At 39.4% G+C, this 24,943-nt stretch overlaps 1 protein-coding gene and 1 long non-coding RNA gene across 2 annotated transcripts in view; one reads left to right on the top strand and one right to left on the bottom strand.

The window, feature by feature from the left end:
* The window catches only part of SYN2 (synapsin II), a 176,402-nt gene that overhangs the window by 63,425 nt on the left and 88,034 nt on the right, over positions 1-24,943 (top strand). The window contains exons 3-5 of the mRNA XM_071755454.1: positions 2,118-2,209; positions 6,834-6,990; positions 20,342-20,431. Of these exons, the coding sequence (XP_071611555.1) occupies positions 2,118-2,209; positions 6,834-6,990; positions 20,342-20,431 (339 nt within the window). The remainder of the gene's footprint in view (positions 1-2,117; positions 2,210-6,833; positions 6,991-20,341; positions 20,432-24,943) is intronic.
* LOC139801360 (uncharacterized) lies at positions 23,629-23,979 on the bottom strand. Its single transcript, XR_011728171.1, has 2 exons — positions 23,859-23,979; positions 23,629-23,809 (listed from the first exon to the last, which is right to left on the bottom strand). It is a non-coding gene; the product is annotated as an uncharacterized lncRNA (long non-coding RNA).

The raw sequence follows: 24,943 nt of genomic DNA on the forward strand, positions 1-24,943 counted from the left end.
ATTCCATCATTCTACAAGCATATCTGTATAGAGACATAGTTCTTTGTACTTAGAAAAAATAATCTCAAAAGTTAAGTAGAGCACTTAAGATTTATTTTATTCTAATGTGGCTCTTTTTAGAGGATTCTGGCCATGTTTTGTAGATCAAAAATGTCATTTTCTAAAGTTGTTGCTTGGAGACTGAATTTCCCAGACATTCCATGGTTTACATGTTGCATTTTTGTGTGACAGATTTCTTCACTTGATTATACTGCTTGCAGTGCTAATGTGTTGGGGTTTGCTTTTTTTTTTTTTTTTTAAATTAACAATAAATATCTAGGTGTAATTTGGGGTGCATAAGAATTTTACTTATTTTACTTGAGCTAGATATCTGAAAGTAGGGAATTAAATAAGTCTTTTCACTGCTTTTCATTTGAATTCTACAAAGAGATGCTACTGTAAGGGGCTTCAATACTTGAACTGAGTTGTTTTGTCATTGGAATTTCAAAGAGTGGGGGAAAATTATCACTCAGTGTGTGGATTCAGCTTATCTAAATTCACTGTAATAGTACAGCATCCAGCTTTGCTCCTTTCTTTACACTTGGCTTGGAAATGTGGAGAGCTTTGCCAGGGATCTTCAAGAGTATTGAGAGAGAGATGGGAAAAATACAAGCTATTTTGTCTCAAAACACCATTCACACCTAGATCAGCCCATGCAGTTCCTATCAAGCTTCAGCATTAACAGAAGCTCTGTGTAAGCCTCATCTTTCCTTCAGATGGTCTCAGAACCACCTTTAATCAGTGAGAGGCTGTTTCTGAATCCTTCTCATCACTTTGTAACACATCAACCCTGTGCCAGTGGTATACAAACAGTTACAGACTGTTTGTGTTCTTTTGCTAATGCCAGAGAGCATTATTTGATTTTTACACTGCTTACAGCAATGTACCCGTAGCAGAAAGAATTTTTTTTACCATGTGCCAAGCTTCACACTACAAAATCTATAATGAGAATCCTTGCAATTCTTTAACATGACTGATAATTGGAAAGCTTGGTTGTCAATCTCAGATTCAACAAATGCCACGTTATTCTTGGACGTTATTAATCAGATATTTTAATCTCTCACCATTTGCTCTGTTTTTACAGTAATTTAAAGCTGCCCCTTGTGCCTAGAACATTAATCCAAGAAAGTATTTTAGCATATGGGATATAATGAAGAGATATCCATGCTTGAAACCAAGCAGATAGCTAAGCTGTGGGGAGAGGAGACAACACTTGCCTTAACTGAACACTGAATTCTGGAAGCCTCACACAGATCTTACTTAGGAAGACTTTCAGTGATACCATTTTTCAAGAGGGGACTAATGAGAATTCTGACACTCTCCATTCTGTATGAGTGCCCAGGATAGCAAAGACACTTCTATTTATCCACTAGAAGACAGTTGGCTGCATTTCAATTATTCTGCTGTGTAATGTTATTGTAAAGTGCCTTGAGAGTTTAAGCTGATGAAAGACTGTGGATAAATGAAAAACATCCTGTCCTTTCCTTTCAAGTAACTGTAGATTCAGAGTATGGAAGTGGTTCTTTTTAAATTCCACATATCCAGTGTGAGAAGATGGTGTGAAAAAGGTTTCGGGGGGGTTTTATGTGAATTTTGTGAGTCAATTGTTTATTAGCACCAAATCTTTTAAAAACAACAGTAGAAGTGCAAAAAGAAAGTAGAAAAGGAGTAAGTATATTAAGAGACACTGAAAGCCATAAGAAAATATTTAACATTACTTTTGTAGTGTTTTCTTCAAAAGTGTACACACATCTTTGTGAGCCTGTACTGTTCTATGTGACAATACCACAGAAAGCAGAAATACAGTCTCTACACTTCTGTGCAGACAGGAATGAGGAAATACACTTGCTACTGCCCCACACTCCTTTTTCATGAAATTTTTTGCTTTCTTGGTATTAACATTTATTTAAATATGACATGTCACATGTGGCAGATACTGTTGGGTGCATGGATTTTACTGCTAGTTACGTTCCAAATAGATCTTTCCAGGAGTTCAAGTAAAAATTCTTAAAAAGGGGGACTTAGGAAAATAAAGGTGAAATAAATCAGACTGACTAACACGAGTCTTCTTTTCATAGGCAGAATTCTCAGAAATCAACTTGATAGCTCATGCTGATGGCAACTATGCAGTAGATATCCAAGTATTTCGAAATGGCACCAAGGTGGTCAGGTAAGAGAAACTAAATTAGGGTAACAGCAAAAAGCAATAAGTGGCATCATGTGTGCAGGTAAATGGCTGCATCCAGTTGGTGGCTGCTCACCAGTGGTGTCCCCAGGGATCAGTGTTGGGCCTGGTTCTGTTTAATATCTTCATTGATGATTTAGATGAGGGGATTGAGTCCATCATCAGCAAATTCACAGACAACACTAAGCTGGGGGGAAGTGTGGATCAGCTGGAAGGCAGGAGGGCTCTGCAGAGGGACCTGGACAGACTGGAGAGTTGGGCTGATCCCAAGGGGATGAGGTTCAACACAACAACCCCATGGGGAGCTCCAGGCTGGGCACAGAGTGGCAGAAAGGGAGCTGGGAGTCTGGATTGCCAGGAAGCTGAAGAGGAGGCAGCAGTGTGCCCAGGTGGCCAAGAAGGCCAATGGCATCCTGGGCTGGCTCAGGAACAGCGTGGCCAGCAGGTCCAGGGAAGGGATTCTGCCCCTGTGCTCAGCCCTGGGGAGGCCACAGCTTGAGTCCTGTGTCCAGTTCTGGGCCCCTCAGCTCAGGAAGGATATTGAGGTGCTGGAGCAGGTCCAGAGAAGAGCAAGGAGGCTGTGAAGGGATCCAGCACAAGTCCTGTGAGGAAGGGCTGAGGGAGCTGGGGGTGTTGAGGCTGGAGAAGAGGAGGCTCAGGGGAGACCTCATCACTCTCTCCAACTCCCTGAAAGGAGGTTGGAGCCAGGGGGGGGTTGGGCTCTTTTCCCAGGCAACTCTCAGCAAGACAAGAGGGCACAAGAGGTCTCAAGTTGTGCCAGGGGAGGTTTAGGTTGGACATTAGAAAGAATTTCTTTCTGGAGAGGGTGATCAGGCATTGGAATGGGCTGCCCAGGGAAGGGGTGGATTCTCCATCCCTGGAGATATTTCAAAAGAGCCTGGATGTGGCACTCAGTGCCATGGGCTGGGAACCACGGGGGGAGTGGAGCAAGGGTTGGACTTGATGAGCTCTGAGGTCCCTTCCAACCCAGCCCATTCTAGGATTCTATGATTCTATGAAATGGCATGGAATGGTTTTTTGCATGTGTGCAATAGGGGTTTTGACTGCTGGAACCCCCCTTGGTCATTGCCACAAAGATTGTGGTCAGTACACTAAGTCCTGTTGGTGGCAGGGAGGAAATCTCTCAACATTTCCATCTTAGGAAAGATGAGTTTGATTAAGATGGGAATGAAGTCTGGAATAAGGAATGTAGGGCTGAGAGTTAGGATTATTGGTTTGGGTCTTAGCATTGCTTCAGGATTACAGCCAGTCCTGGTGATTTTTGGTACCAGACCTTTCCAGATGAGCAACATTTCTTTCCAGTGTTGGATGTTTTCTGCTGAAACAGCCAAGGCACAGCACTCCTCTCAGGAGAGCCTGAGATTTCCCAACAGGCTGTTTGTCACAAAAGGAGTAGTCCAAATCAAGGCAGGGTAATTTTACCAGTTCTTTTCACTGTAAATGTGAGGAGAGAAAGCAGAGAAAGTAAAAGCTTAAATAAATATTACCAAAATGATTTCAAAATTATTTTTGTTTGTATTAGCAAAATTTGTTTGTATTTTGTTTGTATTACCAAAATTATTTCAAAATTATTTTTGTTTCATCTGATTTATGGGAATTATTCCTGCTCTGGCCAGTGCAGTTATGTGTGAGGAAGGTGGAACAGCTCAGAAATCTGACTCAAGCCTTGACCCTGGTAGCTTGCTGCTTATGTTTATCTTTAGGCAAGAGTAAGAGTTCAGGGAACTGGAAAGCATACAGCATGTCTTGTATCTTCATGTTTTTGCTCAACATCTGTCCAAATAAAACATTTGAAATTTTTTTTTCTCATTCACGTAAAAAAAAAAAAAAAATTTAGGGGGAAAAAGATTGAAAATAAGTGTACTTTGTGCTTTAAAACTCACAACTGTTTCATCTCTTGTGTGTTCTGAAAATACAGCAGCTTAATACAACAACCACTTATGCCAAATCCACAAGATTATTTCCTTAGAAGAGTAGGATACTTTATTTTTTTAGGGTTGGAGGGTTTTTTTCCCAATTATAGAAGTTTTGGAGGCAGGAAATCTTGATCACTGCTCCTTAGTGGCTTTTCTGTAGAGAATTTTCCAAACTGAACAAAAATATGGAGGCCAAGTTAGCATCAAAACATGTCAGTGCCTCATGTGAGTTGGGAACCTCCAGCAAAAAGCATCTACAAAGGTGTACTTGGCAATTCATGAGAAAACTTGTTAAAAACTGCTGCTTCTGTTAAGAAATGGAGACATCCTGTTGTGTCATCAATAACTCTGATAATGGGATGACAAAGGATTTTATAGTGGTGGCAGTTTTATGGGTAATTTATTTGACCAAATAGAACTACCTGTGGCAGATAAATTTCTGGTGGGAGAAAAGTTAAGCAGAGATGGTGGGGCAGCAGTTCTCCTTTTCTCTGGCAAATTATCTGGAGGTACAGAATGTATTTTTGAAAATAAAAGGTATTTTCAGGCTGAGTGCTACCTGCAGCTTGGAATATGCTGCTGGGGGTGGTATGGAATGCAGAGGAGGATATTATATGTTCACTTAAGAAGAAACTTCATTTGAAAACCAGCATTAAGTATGGGGCAGGCAGTAGAATGTGAGGAATGTTCCTTTGTTTCTGTCTCAGTTAGCAACAGAGATGGAGGAAACTGCAGCTAGTATCAAATTAATTAACTCAAATCAAATTAAATCAACTCATATGAAATATGGACTGGGAGCATGTAACTAAAAAGTTGAATGCTCAGATTAAAAGTCTCCCATGTTATTAATTTGGGGTCCAGGGCAACCTCACAGTGTCACAGATTTATGAGCAAAATATCAGCTGATAAAATGACAGAAATTTAAAAGACAAACTTTTGCTGCCTTGGTTTAGGAGGAAAAATCTGTGTAAGAGGCACCTGATTGTTTCATTTTTTTGTGAATGAAAATCAAACCATGAGAAATGATACCTGGTGTTGCCTAATGCTGAGATTTTGGATCTTACAAATATTTGAACCAGGACTGGATTTTTTCTCATGACCTTCACAGCCATAATTACAGAACCAGAATTATGCTACATGTATCCCATCCATTTGAGGAGTGTTTGCAGAGCAAAACATGTAATTCATTTCTTTGAAGTTTGTTCCCCAGATCCCCCAATTGTTTCATTAAAAACTATTCTAAAGGACACTTTCTGTTCTTTTATTTAAAAACATTGAGATGATGCTCAGTCCCCATAGCACTATTTTCAATGCTGGATGTGGTCTTTTTTTCCACTGACTGGTCTGCAGTGTTGATTCCAGCATCATTACTCCTCTAAGTAGTATTCCCACACTGTGCTAGTAAATTGAATTTCCTTGTTCCAGACTCTTGGCACACCACCATGAAACTGAGATCACAGATTCTCAGAACTATGATACTGATATTTTAGGGCAACCTGCTAAAGGCAAACATTTCTCTGCCAGTTGCTCTGCACTGCCATTTTAGTGACTCTTGACCACAGGTCTTTACAGTGCTGCTTTTGCCAAATTGTCCATTGCATTTGAAAGCAAACTGATCCAGATAATAGGTTCTGACTGCTGCATTTGGGCTGGAATCTCAAACTGCTTAAGCATATATTTAGCTTGAATTTTAGTTGGTTTGGTTTGTTTTACTGGAGTGAGATTTCTGAATGGTTTTGTAATCCTCAGGATTTTTCACTGTGGTAATCAGGTTGCACTCTTGAAAACATATAAATAGTTACACTAATTTACTACCCTAATTTAATTTACCCTGCATTTCTGCCTTTTTCAGGAGATGGGTAGCTTTAAGCTGGTCAGGGTTTTTTCCACCTATGAAATTTGAATGAGAGGCTTTCAGCAGGCAAGTTTAGCAGGAAATTGTACTGGTGACTCTGACCATTATGACTTTTGTTTACTGTAACTTTTCTTTATAACTTAATGTCAGGCTTCAAGTGCTATGGAGATGGTGTTGGAATGTTCTCAGAGGTGTGTGGTGGTAGGACAAGAAGCCACAGTAGTTGCAAGTGGAAAATTCTGATGTAAGATGCAAGAGAGAAAGGGGAGAAAACCATGCAGTTGCAAGTTTCAAATTTCATTTTGATAAATGCCTCGACTGAAAGGTGAATTGATGTTATCTTAAATTATAGCAGGATTCCTTTTGTGGGCAGTGAAGTTGCTTCACCTCTCACTTTCTTCAGAACAGTCTGATAAGAGTTGTGGAAAAAACCAAAAATGTTCCCAAGGAGCTCAGGTTTCTGGCTGAGGCATTTGCCTGCTTTGCTTTTGATTGTCATTGCTGAGGAGCTGGTGCACAGAGACCAAGAACATATTCAGAATTGTTCTCTATGATTTATTTTATTTTTAAGAGGGAAAACAGCCTGGAAAGGCAGGATAACTTCTCTTACATTATTGATTGGATGCTGATTTCTGAACAGCAGATATGAACCGGTACCACGCAGAGTTTCATGAACCCATAATCTTTGTCTTGCAGCATTTGCTCTGAGTGCTCTTTTAGTGCTTCTCTATCCATCACCTAGAGATTTTAAGGTTTTGTTGTTGAAGGACAAACAATTTGATCACTGATGGGGAGCAACCTGTCTCTTTCTTGCTAGGTCCTTCAGGCCTGATTTCGTCCTGGTCCGACAACACTCCTTCAGCATGGCAGAAAATGAAGATTTCCGTAACCTGATCATTGGAATGCAGTATGCAGGCATCCCCAGTGTCAACTCCCTGGAGTCCATCTATAACTTCTGTGACAAACCCTGGGTGGTAAGTGACAGAATCAGAAGTTGTGGTGGTGTAAAACCAGTTAAGGAGTTTCTTCGTCCGCTCGTTTAGTTCCCTTTGAGGAGTATTGAGGATAAAACTGCAAAGTGACTTAGCAGAGCAGAGAAGAAAGAGTGGAAGGAATATCAAGTGAGCTGAGTATTGAAAACATTTTTTTTCAAAGAGCCAGTGTGGGGAGGGAGAAAAAAATATTTGTAGTAATAATAAATGAGGAAACTAACAGAAAGCCTATCCACTGGTAACGTACTTCCTCAAGTGAGGAAAGTGTGTTTATTCACAATTTGTCTGGGAAAAGCAAGCTGAGAATATTCTTCATATTTGTGGTTTTGGACATAATTTAAAAAGACTTCTAGCCAGTGTTTTCCTCATGCCTGTGAAATTTTTGGGGCTATGCTTTAGCAAGGAAATCTGAAACTTTTAGCTTCCTCATTTGAAAGCTCTTTTCATAATCTTGTGCATATGGGGTAGGAGTAAAGTTTTTCCAGTTACTCCTGGAGTAGTTTAGTACACTGGAGAATCACTGACACTTGTCAGTGTAGAAGCCACTTGAGTTTTTTATTGCAAACTGTGTCATGGAGGTAGGATTTGGTGATCTTTTTGGTTCATAGAGGATTAAACATTAGCAGCAACAAGTTAAAATGTGGTGCTGCAAAAGATGATTGTCAGTGGTGCTGTCACTGTTCCCATAACAGGTGTATTCAGCTGCCTAAGAGCTAATGAAACCTTAAAGAATATCATTTCCTAAAAGTAGCCACAGTGCCATAGTTTTTCCTCTGATATCTGGGTAACAAAAGAACAGTTGTCAGTATTTTTCACACCAAAGGACAGTTTTCCTGTAAGACATTTGTTGCCTTGAAGATGGTTCTTTTTTTGCATCCCTCCAAAAACATTTTCAGCAGATTTTAACATATGCTTCTTGCAGCTAATTTTATAATACTTTTATGTTGCAGTAAACTGCAGTGGGGAGTTAATAATTGATAGAGCAATTATAACTTCTCAGAATACATACCAAATGTTGTTAAATCCCCTACTAAAATACATCACATTTTCTGTGCTCTGTGGCATTTTTCAATGCTTTAGCTCATTGTGTACAACAAAGCTGAGCTGTGAAGCAATAACAATTTCTATCCAGACTCAAGGGGGGGCTTATTTGGGCATTTAATTTGGAATATCCTGACTTAGGTTCTTTGTGGGAACAGGAGGTGTACAGACAGCCATGAAGTATTTATCAGCTTTAGGAAAGGTAACCACTGCAAGTGTTGCAAACCTGTTTTAACCCATGCCTGGAATAAATACTCTGAGGGTAAAAAGCCACTGAGCCTTTGATCCAGCCACTTCCATGAACATTCCAACAATGCAAGAGGATGCAGGGACTGTTGTTTTTGCTAACATAACTTTCTAGCTCGTTGGGTTTCTCCTGACTGGTTCCCTGCCTCTGTGCAATCCCTGCTGCAACCTGGAGGGTTCACAGTTAACATAAAACCCACTCAGGCCCATTCTGTGCCCTTCCTAGATGTGCTTTAGGCCTGTCAAGCAGTGTTTGCCCACGGTTAAAAGGACACATGGTGAAGCTGAACTGATACAAATTTAGTTAAACTGTAACTAGAAAAAAAATTAGCAGGATCATTTTGCAGTCTCCTGGATCAGAAAGCAGTTCAACATTTCCTGCACTAATTAAAGATATTAGGCTACCTGCCAGCCCCATCTCATTCCCAGCTTCATCACTTGGTGAAATTGAAATTGGATGTTTGCAGTTAAGACCATCTCCTTATTTAAATTTGTCTTTTTTTTTCATTATGGTTTAAGCACTAGAATTCACTCTAATCCTTTTTACATTTGAATTCTCAATATTGACATTAAAAGTAGATTTTATTTCATACATACATCCATCTTTTCAGGAAGTACATTTTGGTGTCCCAGAAAAAAAGAATCCCAGAAAGGGCATTCAGCAGTCATGGGTGTCCCTGGCAGCTTTGCAGTCATGGAAGCAAGGGTGTTATCAGCTCTATCAGTTGTACCCCTTCCTCACAGCCTGGAAAATATGATTTCTGGACAATTCCTTTGTTAGCATGGTTGACCTGCTACTTTTATGAAAGCTATTTCTATAAAAATTTCAAGGCCAAAAGCCTTATAAAAGTTTAGAAATCAGAACTCTGGATAAAGCCATAAGTGAATATCTCTGTTAAGTGCTGATGAATGGGTTGGCTGCCCTGCAGTTAGAAGGGAACTGAAATTCCTGTAACAGCAGAACTGATAGTTCTGAGTGTCAGGGGCAACTGATCTTAGATCAGTGTAAAATCAGAAGCAGTTCAGCATTGTTGGGACTGGGAGTCAGGAAAAGGGCTGTGGAGTAAAATGAGAGCTAGAATCCAACTCATGAGATCTTTGTTTTTGAAATGACTGCTCTTCAGAGTATCAGGTCTGTCTGTCCCTTTTTAAGCACATCCAGCACAGCATCTCAACCTGAGGGCAGCCTCACACAGCCTTCCAAGCAGAAGCACCTGCCCTTGATGTTTCAGGAGAACTCCCACACTGTGTCTGCACACACACACATGGGTTTCAGTGCCTCTGCCAGCAGGCATTCAGCAGAGTTTGTATTTGATCTGAGGGCTATTGAAAGATGGGGAGTGTGGTGGGGAGGTTGCCAGGAACATACTAAAAACATTTCTGGAAACACGTCTCAAAGTTTGTGTTTTCTGGTGTCAGGGCAGGCAGAGTTCCTTCCAAGGCATGTCAAAAGTTCAAAGTGAAAATTTAGGGTCCTAGCAACTGTGGCAAAGAAAATATTGAAATGAATGTGTGTGGCAAGATGTTTGCATATGGTAATGATGTGGGATGGTTACAATACTCCTGTTATTTCACTTCTGTGATAGTGCTTACCACCTTCCTCATGAAAATTCATCATCCTGGCCTAAGGTGGATTTCACTTAAATGTCAGAAAGCATCTTACCTAGGGAGAAAGCATGAGTTGTTAAATAAAGTCTGACTTCTTAGCTTCTGAGTGCATGCACAGCTGTGCAGAAATGGTTTTAAGGTTCATACATCTTAGCACACTGGAATGTTTCATTGCAATGTCATGTGGCAAAGAAGCATTCTTGTGTGTGACTCATCCCACTGAAATTAGAGAAAAATGTTACCAAGTTTACTTTACAGTTGCATCAAGCTAAGGTGAAGCAAAACTGTACTTTCCTCATTGGATTCATGGGGCAGCTTCCAGTCTTGTGTCTAATGCTGTGTAGAACCTGTTGTAAAGCATTTGTGAAAGTTTGACAGTAGTAAAGAGAAGAAAAAAACCCCAAGGAATAATTACACACAGTTGTGATTTGAGATTATTTAAACTAACAATCTAGATAGTTTATTATCCCTGTTATCCTTTAGAAAATATCATTCAAGGAATGAGAGGGATGAGACTGTATGTAATCCCTTTGATAGTGCACAATGTAAGTAGGCAAGGTGAGTAATTGTGTAAGCTGGAATCAACTGGAAAGGGTGATGACAATGACAGCTTACAGTAATAGCTATAGTCTCATGCTTAGGAACTAGATTGGGGGAAGATTTTTTTTAAAAAACAACTTTCAAAGTGTATAGAGTTGAATTTTTAAAGATTTCTTCTGTCCTGCCTGTCTTTTTTTTTTTTTTTTGCATACTTTCTATTAAGATTTATGTGAGATTTGCATGCTCAAGTGTCTCCATCAGTTGAACTCTTGAGTTTAGCTTCAAAATCTGGGAGATTGGGGTGCAGTGTTGGTGCCTGTGCAGCTGATGGCCCCTGAGGGGGATCAGGCAGGTCCTGGGACTGATCTGTAGGGACAGGAAGGTGAACACAGCTGAGCACAGGCTGTGATGTACTGAGGACATGAGTTAGAGCAGCTGGGTTGCTGCTTCTGGGCTCAGATGGTGATGAACATTTCAAATCTGCAGAGGTTACAGCCTTGACCAAGTGTCTCTGACTGAGGAGGAGGAAAATTCTCATTAAACCAGTCCAGATTCCATGACAGAAGTTCTGGTTCCTTTACTGCAGAGGAAAAGCAGCAGCATCTGTAGCTGACTGCAAATCTCTTCACTTGTTACCTTGCCCTGGGATACAACAGAACAGTGGCTGGCTTCAAGGGTCTCCTGATAGATTTCTTGCACTTTTACAACCTACAACATCATGGTGGACCTCCAAAGACCATTTGTGGGCTCTCAGGCCTCAGTGAGCTGTTGCCATGCTGGTGGAACAACCTGCATTTAGCCTTTAAGGCTGCCTTGATGTGATGGTGGAGGGGATGTAGTGAAGAGCCCTGGGGTGGCTGGGGAAGCTGGCAAACTGCTACATCAGTAATGTGGGAAATACAGGGGAAAAAAAAAACCCCATTGAAGCTGTCTTCTGGTCAAAGGCTGGCAGAGAGGAATGGAGACCCAGAGGACAGGGGGGAGACCTCATCACTCTCTACAACTCCCTGAAAGGAGGTTGGAGCCAGGGGGGGGTTGGTCCCTTCTCCCAGGCAACTGCCAGTAAAACAGGAGGGCATGGAGTTAAGCTCTACCAGGGGAGGTTTAGGTTAGATATTAGGGAAAAAAATCTTTATAAAGAGGGTGATCAGGCATTGGAATGGGTGGTGGAATCTCCCTGGAGGTTTTTAAGACTAGACTGATGTGGCACTCAGTGCCGTGGTCTGGGAACCACAGTGGCAGTGGATTAAGGGTTGGACTTGATGATCTCAGAGGTCTTTTCCAACCCAGATGATTCTGTGATTCTGTGATTCTGTGACAGACAATTCTGTATAAAACAGCTGAAAGGTCCTGCCATTTTTTTACACACAGATGTGAACCCATCTGGTACTGAAACATCTTCCAAAGGGACCTTATCAGCTTCACTGGGGGAATTTGTTGTTATGAAGGGTTTAAATGGAAGAGAAGTGCCATAGAACACTTTGTTATGCCAAAATTCATTTCTTTGCTCATCTGCAGTCATTCTGAGGGAAGGCTGGTTGCTGCTTTTCCTTGTCAAACTCAGTATTCTGGTAATCTCACCACAGATCTTGTTTGTTTCTTTTCCTGCAGTTTGGGAACAGCCAGCCAAATACTTTTTTGCAAGTTTGTTGACATTTCTCTTTTTTATTCCTTTTGCCAAGCTTACGTAATTCCATGCCTCCATGTGTTTTATTTTTCTTTGCATTTCTTTTGCAGATGATCCTCTACTTACCTTACTCCTCTACTTATCTGCCTCCACCTTTCTGCTTTTACTGAACATTCTGCTTCTCTGTTCTCACCTGGTTTTCTTCAGAAGTCTTTTTAGCTGCTCTTGGTTGCTTTCAGATGGTGCTGCAATGCTCTTCCCCCTCCCCGTGTCACTTTCTCCTCCTCCATGTGGTGCTGTCAGAAGTTGCACTTTTGTGTTTTTCCCTGTTCCAGCTATACTTGAAAAATCTTGAGCAACAGATGGGGGCACTGGCAGGAAACTTGTAGGCACTCTGCAGGGAGGACCATAGAAAAGAAATGAGCTCTGGCCATGCCAGCTCCCTGTTGACAAGGGTTATTGAAGCTATGCTAATGGGCAGACACAACCACACAAATGAGTTTCAATATTGTGTCAAAGGCTCTTCTGGAGAATGAATAACAAATAAAATGAATCTGCCCAAGAGGAAAAGTCTTTTGCAAGCCTATTTACTCATAAATCTCTGAGACCTTTCAACACTATTCCATGTCTAGTTTAGAGAAAGAAATTACTCATTTCTTAACTTATTTATCACACTATACTTACTATATTTGTGGCACTATAAGAAAATTCTGTACTTACAGCCAAAGATTTTCACAATAATGCTGAACCTCAGGCTGGGATTAGGCTGGGTATTGCCCTTCCTCAGGTGCCAGAGAGGATTTTGTTGAAGGTCAAGGCAAAAGAATTACATACCTGCAATCTGGCTTCAACTCAGATAGGGAAGTCATTTAGGGACATTCAGATTTAATCTCTGTTAACATTATAAATCTTAGAAATGTTTAGGCCTGTAGTTTAGTCAGTGGCCCTGGTTCTGTGTATTTCCTTAGATGAAACCTGGAGTCAACACTGAAATTCCTTTTTATTTCTGGCAAGATTGACCTTGATTGGTGATGGCAGGAGTGCTGGGCAGGCAGAGCCCACCCAAACAGGTTGTTTAGTGGCCTTTTCCTACCTTTATGCATTAGGAACCTATGAACAAATTCAACTTTTCTCTTTGCAAATATTTACATGAATGGCAGAGGTCTCTCTAAAACCAGAATTGTGACTTTTATTCATCGAAGGGAGTTGGATGTAAAGACATAGTGAAGGCAGACACATGGATATCTATAGGGAATTAAGTGTCCACATGTGCTATTCTCCCAGCTCTGATCTGAGCAGAACCTTCTTAAGCATAAAACCCTGCAGTTTAATTCTCTGTCAGCCAATGAAGATTTTTGGCCTCTTTGCTGAGCCTGCCACTTAAAGCAAAACACAGTGATGGATTTGTAGTGCGAGAGCTGAAAGCAAATTCACAGAACTGTGTCAGAAGGAAGGTGGAAACATTTGAAGCTTTTTGGTCAAAAGACAATGTCCTAGTAATCTGGAACATTAAATTAGAGCAAAGCTCATAAATCATTTTTAAATGCATAACAAAAAATCTAAATGCATTAAACCTCACTGTGTGTTTTCTTCTTTACACCTCTTTATAGACCTTGTAGAGGTTCTTGTAACCTCTTTGTATCCTGTTCTTGCAACAGAACAGGAATATTACAGTCTTGCTAAACATTTTGCTTTCCTAAAATACATTTTGCTTTCCTAAAACTCTCACTTGAAATTTCCTGAAAAAAGCAGAGACTCTTAAATAATTAACATACTTCAGTGGGGTAAGGATTTTTTTCTTTCCATACAGCAAGTGATTCTTACAGCTCTGTATTCATCAATCTTTCCTTGAACTAGCATGTACTTTATCCATGAACAGAATATATCTATTTTTTTTCTTTGATCAGCATTTACTGCCATGAGACCAATTCAATGCAAAAGGAGGCTCAGATTTTGTTACTGCATTCTTGAATTTTGTGCTAGGTTTTTGTCCCTTTGCCCTGTTCTTCTCCACACTAAAGAGCAGCAGTGGGAGCTCTTGACATCCATTAAAGACCTCTGTGGCATTGAACATTTCTGGTGGCAGAAAATTTCAATAGATTTTTAACCATTTTTTAGTTTCTACTGAAACAAACTATATTTAAATAAAGGCTGTGAGATCCATCTGAAAGCCAGGACTGTAAAGCCCAGGTCTGTGTGCTTTGTGTTATCTGCATTTCTTGCTACAATATTGAAACTGAAAAGCACTCTCTTGTACTTAAGTATGGGATCAATAACTGAAGGCCAGACTGTGGAAAGTAAGCTTGATTTCTTGCAGTTTTTTTAATATTTAATTAAAAAAGGAAATCTGTGTGTTATATTCATCACTAAAGTACATAAGAAGGTAATTTTTTTCCAGCCAAAATCTATGGAGAGGTTGTATCTGCTGTACTTATATGTGACCATAGAGACTCAGTGATGAGGAGAATCTGGGAGCTAGAATCCTCTCTCTAGAAAAGGAATTTATCAACCCATCCAGGAAAATTCAAGAGAAAGAAAAGGAGAAATGTGTTTTAACTGTAAGTTTAGCTTTAAAATGGGATTAACTTCCTAATTCAGTGAGTAAGTACATAAATAGTGCTTTGTTTCTGAAGATTACTTCACACAGACACATCTCAACACCTGCATAAAATTTCATTACCTACAAGACTCCTTAAAATGGAATGTGGAAAGGCTGTATCTGCAGAAAAAAGTTTGCAATAAGATTGATTTTTCTCCCTTACTGTGAAGTTTCATTGAATCCAGTATTCTTTAAAAAGTTACTATTTTAACTTGAAAGTCTCAGGATCTTTGTATCCCTAAAAAAACCCTACAAAACAATAAAATCTCTCTTTCTTGTAATGAGCCCCAAACCCTTTTGAGAAGCCATGAAACACAAGCCCAAATCCCAGTAAAATAAACAGGTGCACAAAGGTTTCCTTGAAGAGGACATGAACCTGATGTTCCCTCCCTAGTGGAATAAACTGCATAAAATTCTCATTGCTGCCAAGTGCACCCAAGAAAGAGCCCTCAGAGCTTTTATTGGAATGATTCAGTTACTTCTCTTTTAATTCTGAAATAACAAGTTCCAGGAGGCTTCTTGATCTAGGCCTCAGGGTATTCATTTTCACTAATTCTTTTCTAACAAACATGTCTTGATCTGTTTGCTGCCTGTTGTCCTCCTCATTGTTCCTTCAGTCTAATCCATGTGTCTTCCTTAAGTCTCACTTTCCTCACTGCTTACACACTTTGTCACCACCACTTTCATTAGCCAAGGTGCTTCTCATTCTCTACCCAGCTTTGCAAGCCAAGAGGGAAAGTGTTTATCTCTGACTGTGATCCTCCTACTTTTTTGGTTGGTTGGTTGGTTGGTCAGTTTGTTTTTTTAAATCCTGCTTTGCTAACTGTTGCAGAAAATCTTTTCTTCTCATGGATGCATTCTGGTGATTTGTAAGCAAGAGCTCTGAGTGTGGTGCTTCCAAGTTTTTCCAAGGTTTTTATTTAAGGCTTTTTTTTCTTATCTTCAACCTGTAGAAATTCTTAATGCTTTGTATGTCTAATCAGATGTAATTCTGATGTGAAAATATTCCAGCAGGGATTGGAGAGGTGTGCCTGTCAGAGGCAGCTCAGGCTGCCATATTCCTGCTGTAGGAGAGGAAATGTCCAAATCTTTGGACATTTTGGGTAGCATGGAGCAGAGACACCCTGGTGGTTTTGGGAAGGGGCAGCACAATCCACACAGGCTGAGGAGCTCCATCTCAGTAGATGCTGACAAACACCCTGGAGTGTAGGGATGCAGCTGGAGATAAAGAAGGTGAAGAGAAACCAACTGCAGTCAGAGGTGGAAGGAAGAGCTGGTGCCAGTCCCAGGGTGATGGGTTGAGCAGCAGGACTTGAATAAAAAATGAAGTGAGGGTTTGCAGCTCAGCTTGGTGAGGCTGAGACCAGCCCCAGGTTCTTGTGTAAGACTGGGGCTGCAAGAGGGTTAGGAACCCACCCCCTGTGTTACAAAAATACCACTTAAACAGGAGGCAGGGTTCATGTCAGTTACCTTCCCATCCAGTCCCACTGTGTTGTCTCTGGCTTTGTGTTGTCATCATGGAAGGCTGCTGGAGGAACATCAAGTTCTTCTGTCAGTTCCCTTCTATTCTGCATTCTCTGGATGTGCCCAAACTGATCTGTAGGTGATGTGCCATTGTTCACTTGCCATGTCAGGCTTTGCATTGACTTTCAGAGTTTGAATCCTTCCATTAAGTTGTCTGTCAGCAGGAGCTAACAGAGGAATGGAGGCTACAGTCAGCAGTCAGTCCCTCTTGATTCTCCTGTTAGGTACAAAATACCAAATCAAATGTTTGTGTGTGTGTACTCAGCCTTCTGGAAAAGTATTTCATGTTTATTAAAGGACAATAGAAGAAATATAGGCCAATCACAACAAAGAAAAAAATATTATAAAGAGCACAAAAAGTGATGCAGCTATTTCCCAGGTAATAGTAATTAAAAAAACCCCAACAAAATCCACAAAGAGAAATCCAGAGATTTTTAAAAATACAGGAATGGTGAAAATTCTTGCTTAAATTAAATTGAGTGTGTCCAATGCACCCTCCCAGCCCCTTCCACACAAGTACTTCATCACTTCTCCCTCTGAAGGGTCTGCAGTGTTTGCCTCTCATGGTTGCCCCCTGCTAGGTTGATGCTAATGGCACCCAGCCTGTGCTTTTGAACCATCTTTTACTCTTACAAAACCAATCATGTTATTCTGGAATGACCAGACACAGTTTTGTCTAAAAATGGACATTTTAGCTTAAAATTTCCTGCTGCTGTCTGAATTTTGTGATCATTCTAGTGGTTACCATGAAATATTAGGCTGCCAGTTGGAGTTCTTCCATTGTCAGTAGAATCAAGCTTAACCTTGTGAAGAACACAGAGAGCAAATACAACAATGGAAAAGCTCTGATAGGAAAGGTTTTGTAGGACCCAGCTCATGGATTCCTTTCATTTCCTTTCATTTCATTCCAGTAGGAATCAGCTGTGCAAGCAAATGGGAGGTAGTTTGTTGCAGGAAAATCTTATTCAACATACCAGGGAGTTCTGCATTGGAATGACCAATGATTTATATCCTTCAGCCTGGTGAGAGAGGTTTGCAACTTGCTGGAATTCATGGCAGCACAAAACACCATCTGGAGTAATTAATTTCTGTATCATATCTCATTAATTTCCATATCATATCTCGTGACCTTGGGTGCCAAACTTTGTGCAGTTTCTTTATGAGAACATCTGACCCTTTCAGGAATGACATGTGTGTAATTAAGCACATTTGAACTGATTGAGAGTGTAAGCAAAGTCATCAGCCAAATCTTGATGAAGTCAGCAAAGTGATTTTTTGTAACTTTATGCTGCTTGGTTACAGTGCAGTCTATGAAGCCAAATCTGTAGTGTTCCATTCTTAGTGCAATGAAACCCCTTAAAGCTTTTATATAAAATCAAAGGGCAGCAGTGTCTTTTTTGGCAAAATATTTCTTCTTATCTGTGCCATACTTTGTCAGAGAAGAGGAAAAGTACAGCTGATGCTCTCCTGTTCTTTTGTGGGGGGACAATCTATAGGGCTAGATGTGAAAGCATGTAATCCCCTAGCAGAAAAGAGAAGAGCTGACTTTAAAAAGAATGTTAAAAATCTGAATATCACCCATTTAAAAACTAATCTGAAAAGTAGAAATATATATTCCTGAGAATCTCTCTCTTTGAGCTGAAAATAAAATGCAAAATTTGAAAATGAGAAAATATTCAGCGAGCTTTAATAAAAGCTAAAAAGTTTTTTCTACTCTACTTTTTTTGAAGAAGTTGAAAAGGCTCCTGCTGAAATACTAAGCTCCCTGAGTTTCTTTTTTTTAGATATTTGTAAAAATCTCTCTAGGTTTTTATATTTTTAAATACTGAGTGGCTTCATCAGTCTTCATGAACATCCCATATCTGAAAGATTTCAGCATTGGATTAGATAATGATTCAGTAGTTTTTCATCTTAAAAGCTAATGCTCTTGCCCAGGGAAGAAGTTGAGAAACTTTACTGTGATTTAAATGTGTAATTTAAGGTCATATTAGCCAGACCAGTCAAACAAAACTTTTTAAAACTATAATCAAGGCAAAGCATTAATATGGTTTCCTTTTTTAGTGAAAGCAAGGTTTTCAGTGTAGTTTCCAGCAGACCTCTAAAACCAGGTTTGGATAGAAAACCAGGCAAGGTGGTGTTCTGTATTCAGCCTCCTTGTAAGCTCTGCAGGGCTCCCAAAGTGCCCAGATACACCAAGATTTTCAGAAGTGGTCTTTTTGCTTCAGTATGTGTGACTGACATTTGTTTATTTCAGCTTCTCAGAAGGAAAATATAAAAAAATTATAGTCCAGATTATGCTTACAAAAGAATTGAAGTTGATTAAAACAGGAAAAAAAAAAAATCTTTGGCATAAGTTGCCCAGTAGGAATCAGGGAAAATAAGAAATATTTATGGCAGCTTAAGGATGTGCAATTAGAATGCCAACATTTTGTGTGAATTTGGGTTCAATACATCGGGTTTTTTTGGGGGGGGAAGGTTGACAAGAGATTTCTGAAATTGTAGAGACACAGGAGAAGCACTGGCAAAGGGGAAATCAGTCCCCCTGGCTGTGGGAAATTAGAGTTTTCTTTCCTCTGCCTCAGGAAATTCAAGCCTACATTTTCTAGATGCTGTTTCATAGCTTTATCACTAGATTAGAGGGTACTTTGGAGTGGTACCTGTGCATTATCTCTGCTTGATGTATTTTAAATAAACAGTTGCTAGCCTTAATCTGAATTATAGTTTTTTTACCTTGAGTGCACACCACAGACCCTACAAGTGTCAGTTTCTCACTGTCTTTAGCTTGCTTCCATTTGAATATGGAAAAGAAAATAAGGGAAGAATCAAAGGAAATACAATCCTATGATTTTTTTTAAGTTTTTAAGTTAAAGGCTGGTAAATAGATTTCTTTAAACAAAACAATTGTTTGGTAAAAAGGGACTGTATTTAATAAGCAGTGTTTGCTTACAAACCACCTTATTTTGGTAGCTGTGATATTCTTTCCTTTCCCTGGGGTCTGTTTAGTGCAGCACTATCCAAGCAGAATTTCTTAAGCTTTTGGATGGACCACTCATCATTAAGGTATTTTCCACTGGACTTCAAAATTTAAATGCATGTTTTACCAAACCTAAGTAAACACCACGAAATTAAACAAGTTCTTTATGCCAGCTGGAAATGGAAATGCTATGCAAAGTTTTGGTTTTTTTGCTTTTTTCTCCCCCTTTAAGCAATTTTTCCTCTCCCTGCACCCTAAATCTCATTAACAGGGTAGGTATTTGATCAAACTGCATTATGGACAGAGTTCCATTGTTCTTGGCTTTTTTCCCCCATTTGTAACCAGCAAATCCCACTATTCAAACTGTTGTGCTAAGTTGTTTATGTCTCATGTTGGCATCATGACAAGTGAACACATCACAGGCATCTACAAGCCAGAGCTTTGGAATCCTGGAACAATAGTGGTCTTCTGACTGCCAAAGGCATCTTGCTCCCTGGAAACCTCATTGGCTGTGCTGTGATTTCAAGAGTCATTTAGGTTTTTGAACAGTTACAAGAGAAGAGTTGATCTGTTCACTAAAGAACAGCCCCCAGATACATTTTTATTTAATAAAGAATTCTTTGTCTTAGATTTCAATGTTGGTTTGCTTTCTCTGCCAAGATACTGAAGTCCAGCTTATAGGTAGGCTGGATATGCCAGAGAAAGGGCCCAGAAAGAAAATAGTGATAGAAATGCCACTAATATGTAGTTGCTTAAAATTAGCAGCATCTTTGTTGATTGTGGAAGAAGGGCCACGTGGCTACAGCCTAGGAAATTCATGTTCTCTTGTTTCTTCTTCCTCTACCTTGTTACATATGGAACACTTGCTTTTCTCTAGTTTCCAGTTTTGCAAAAATTGCATAAATTAATATGAAATGTCTCATCTCTGATTAACAATGACAGAAAATGCAAAACCATCATTATTTTATTATCAGAAAGTCAGCTTAAAATATGCAAACTCTGAGGCATTTAAAAACCAATATTCCATTATTTCTTCTTACATGTATATTCATGCCTCTTGGAGGAAAACTCTCCTGCTGAGTTTCTGACACACAGAAGACAAGATGAAAGTGTGAAATCATTTTAATAGAATGTAATTTCCCTCTTAACCTTTTTGTTTTGCTTTATTTTACAGTTTGCCCAGCTGGTGTCTGTCTACAAAACTTTGGGTCCAGAGAAGTTCCCTTTAATTGAGCAGACCTTCTACCCAAATCACAAGGAAATGGTATGTGCAAATATCAATGCTAAATTTACTTCATGTCTCTGTAGATGTCACTGGAAAGCAGGGACTGCAAACACACAATTAATTTCTCCCATTTACTGTCTATTTTAAAAGTAATTTTGGAAGCTTTCAGAGGGATGCTACTGGGTGACCACTTGAAAGCACTGTAGGGGCTAACTGAAAATTTTCAGGTGTGAAAGTAGTGAATTTTTCAGCTCACCACCTCCAGATCTTTAAGAGACTAAATGCTTATAAAAACTGCATTTTCAGCCTAGTCCTTTGTGGTATGTACCAAATGTTTGTTATCTTTGTAGATGGTGCACAAGGCTGTGTGCCTGCCAGTGTACAACTTTTGACCTCATCTTAAATCAGGGTATTTGTGCCAGGTGATCCTCAAGTACCTGAGCTGACATCCCCAGTCCCTTGCAGATGTGTTCATAAAAATAAGAGTTGTGACCTTTACTTGTGACCTGTTTTATGATGCAGACTTTTTTTTTTTTTTTTACTTTTCTCATGATTTCTAAAGAGATTTTTTTTTTCCTGAGTTGATTTTTCTGGAGGAAATCTTTTCAGCATGAATGGAAGCTGGAGGGAGGCTACTTGCTGATTGACTAGACTAGCAGAGGAGCATCAGATCTCCCTAGAACTGAATCCTTTCAGAATGTCACACAGCTGTGACAATTGCACAGACTTGCTACAAATCTCAACCTGCCTGTGTAAAGTCCCAGGCTGTAATTGTTGTCTGTCTTGAGACCCTAGCTAGCATTTTATTATCATAGGTGGCATCTAAGAGCAGCACCTGGCTCAGTTTTTCTCTGAAGTCATCTTTTTGCCACATCTCTCTCATCTTTTGGTGATAAACAGTGTTGGTGCCATGCTGTATGGTTGGATGTGCTGCCAGGGTGGCAGGATGGCTCTTCATGCTGCTTTCCCAGTTCTCTCTGGTTTCCTCTCTCTGGTTTTCCTGCTTTTGACTTGCAGGTGTTTCCTTTTGTCCTGTGTCACACTTCTGCAAAGAGCTGTCACCACAGTTCTGTGCTCAGGAAATGGAAAGCTACACAGAAATTTTGTAGCTACAAGAGACCATGGTTCTGATCTGCTGGGGAAGATCTAAATATTGTTCCACACAGTCAGATCTTTTCAGAGTGGAAGGAGGTTTTGTTGATGGGTTTTTCAGGAAAATACACAACTTTGTGAAATTTGTAGTTTTTTGATGCAAAGGAAGTGTTTTGCCCTGAGGCTTCATTTATAAGAGGCCATGAAGCAGAACCACATCTCATCATCTGCAAGATGCTTTTTTTAATCAGTAATAAGTTTTGTATCTCCATTCTCCTGAGAATGGCCAAGATTAAAGCTGGTTTATCATTTCCTGCATGCAGTTTATTGTTTTTTCTTCATTATTTTATCTGCTATTATTCAGGCTCCCCAGGGCAGTGGTCATGGCACCAAGCCTGACAGAGTTCAGGGAGCAGATGGATTATGCTCTTAGTCCTGGTTTAGTATCAGGGACTCCTTCAGGAGCTGGGACCTGGGCTCAGTGATACTTATGGGTCCTTTCTAGCTTGAGATATTCTGTGATTCTATGATTTTTGATTTTTTTTTTTTTGTTATTTTAAAGCAGGTCTGTTTAATGCATTGCTAAATTGCAATACACAGAACCAAAGAAAATATCCTGTTATTTGGGGACAAGAATTGATGTGCTAATTTTTAATTTTTACACAGTATGACCCTGTAGAAGGTCTAAGGAGTTCAGTTTCAAGCTGTGTCTTGAACCACTGATTGAATTCACATTTAGTCACAGAACACAAACAAGAAAGTGTCTTAAGGCATATTCTGCCTAAGAGTGTAAGAAATGTTTCAGTGCTTTCTCCCCCTTCTATCCCTCCACATTACTCATTAAAATTCTGTTGTCTTTTGTTTCAACTTTTGAGTGTTAATATTCTCCTCTGCTGAGTAATTTTTTACTTATTTCTAAATTATGAATGTTAATCAGGAGAAAATGACTGCACTTTGGTACTGCATTGTCATACATGATTTAGAGGTGCTGAAATAACTGACTGTGATGACTGAAGCTCATTCCTTGATTTTTTTCCTTCTGAAGAAATCATTTGGAACTTTGTGGCTTGAAGCATAATGGGGCAACAGGACACAAGATAACATTTTATTCAGTTTTCTAGAATGGGGTGTAAAATGACCTGAGTAGCAGTCTTCTAGCTGATGAAATCATATGGTGCTGTTAAAATTTTGTTTTTTGGGGTTTTTTAACACTGTTTATTAATAGCTGGCCTTATTTGCATTTACTTTTACAGTATTTGGTTGAAAATAATGTCTGGTGGTTCCTCTTGTGTTCCTTCCTTTCCTTCTTATTCTCCACATTGAAACCTAGAGCTGTCCCACTCCCCACCCAGTGCAAACCAGTTGGGGTGGAGGGTGGGGGAAACAGGGGAAAACTCCAAATCCCAGAGAATTGGGTGTTCAGCCCAGTGTGCCAGAGGTGGGGCTGTGCTTTTTCTTTTGCTTCTTTCATACCATGGTGATCATTGGTGCTGAGTCCTTAGAGGGCAATAAAAGGTAAATAAACAAAGATGCCATTCTTTTGTGTAAAAATGGAGCTGCTTTAATGAAACACTTTTTGAAACAGAAACATTCATCTCAGACTGATTAAAAACTATACAAAATGCTGTAAGGCTTTTTGAACTCACTGCTAGCTGAGTCATATATACAGCCTTTCCCTCAGTAATTAGTTCCTTTTATTTCACTACATTCCCACCTCCTATGTTCTCTGTCATGAAAAGAAACCTGGCTTTTTCAGCTGTTGGACAATTTAATTAAAACTTATCTGGAAAGCTGAGAAAAAGCCAGCAATATTGAAGGTGAGTTTTTTCCACCCTTCACCTGGACAGTCTCCCTTCTCTGTTTTTTCCCCTCACTTGGATCATAAGTCATGTGAGTCATTTCCAAATTAAATTTGTACCAGGCTGTATTTCTTCTCTAACCTTTCACATGACACATCCAACAGTTTCAAGGAGTAAAAATAAAATGTTGTAAAAATAATCTGCTGTTGAGAATACATCAAGGTCACTACTGTAAAAATCTTGATAGGAAAATAACATATTCATATTGTTGCATTGTAGTTAATAGTTTTCATTATTTTATCAGTGCTGAATCTGAGGGAAAACAGAGATTCACTCCAAAAGGGATTTTGTAAAGCTTTTCTTGTCATATTTACTGATACAAAACCCAAAAAATCTTTGTGCCATCCATTGTGGGAAGTTTGGCCAGATTTATGCTCAGACAGAAATCCAACTGCTTGACCATTCATCTTGAAATAGCTCATATGGGATATTTTATGGCAGGTCAAATATAAAAGCTTTTTAAAACCTTTATAGGCTTTATAGATTTTTAAAAGGTTTTTAAAGGTTTTTAAAACTAATTATGGCATGCAGTCCATGGAACAGCTTATTCATAAATATCCAAGGAAACAAATACTTTTACAAGGTGCATAAAGAAGGCCATCTGAGTTGGGTTAGTTGAGTTTAGGGTCTACTTACTTTAAAAGTGAAGGAGAAAGACTATATTCAGTAAAAATGCAGAAAATATCTGTTTGCTGCAGAGTGCTATTCAGAAGATACCATTAGATCAAAATGGATCTGGAAACAAATGTTACACTGAATATTTATTAGCCACGTGCTTGGTTCAGAGTTTGTATGGTTATTAAGGCTTGTCTGGGAATAGTTTTGGTTTGCCATGAGGAAATAAGCCCTGTTTTTTAAGTCTTTCTGTAAAGTAGTAACATAAAGGCACAGCACTGACAGTAAATTACAGTGTCCATGTTGTCTCTGCAGTATCAGTTCTTGTTTTGAAGATATGCAGCCTTTTAATTTCATTTTTGCAAGTGGCCAAAATAAGTCTATGGTCCAAATTAGTGGTAGGTAAATTTTTTCTTTGTCTTTAGGAAAGCAGAAAATGAGCTCAACTTTACACTGGGCAGCACAAGTGTGTGGTGTTTTCATTTAGGAGTGTAAATGTAACCATCAAAACTGATTTAGAGTAAATAAAAAAGAGAAGTGTTGACTATTAAGGGACATGAATTCCTCAGAGGAGTAACTGCCTTTTTTCCTGTTGGACTTGCACCAGTTACACTTCAATGGAATTGCAGAAGTGTAGCCACAAAAACAAACAAAAAAAAAGTCAATTTATTTTCACAAAAGTTCCCAAACTTTTGTGCTGTGTTCTATCCTTTGAATATGAAGTCATGCAGTTGACAAAATAAACATTAGAAACTCAGGATGCCATAAAAATAATTTATACAGGGATTTTTTTTTTGCAAGTAGACATAATATCCAATGGAACACACGTTAGGGTGTGACAAGATGTGAGGGACAAGCTGAATTTTATGGGCAAACCACTGCTTTGTTGAAGTGAGTAGAATTAGAGGTGCCTGTACTTAAAGATGTCCCTATTTTCTTTGCAACTTTAAGTCCTGATGATTTTTAAGGAGGGCTTGGAAGGACC

This window comes from Heliangelus exortis, chromosome 12 (genome assembly GCF_036169615.1).
Source record: "Heliangelus exortis chromosome 12, bHelExo1.hap1, whole genome shotgun sequence".
NCBI classification, from domain to species: Eukaryota; Metazoa; Chordata; class Aves; order Apodiformes; family Trochilidae; genus Heliangelus; species Heliangelus exortis.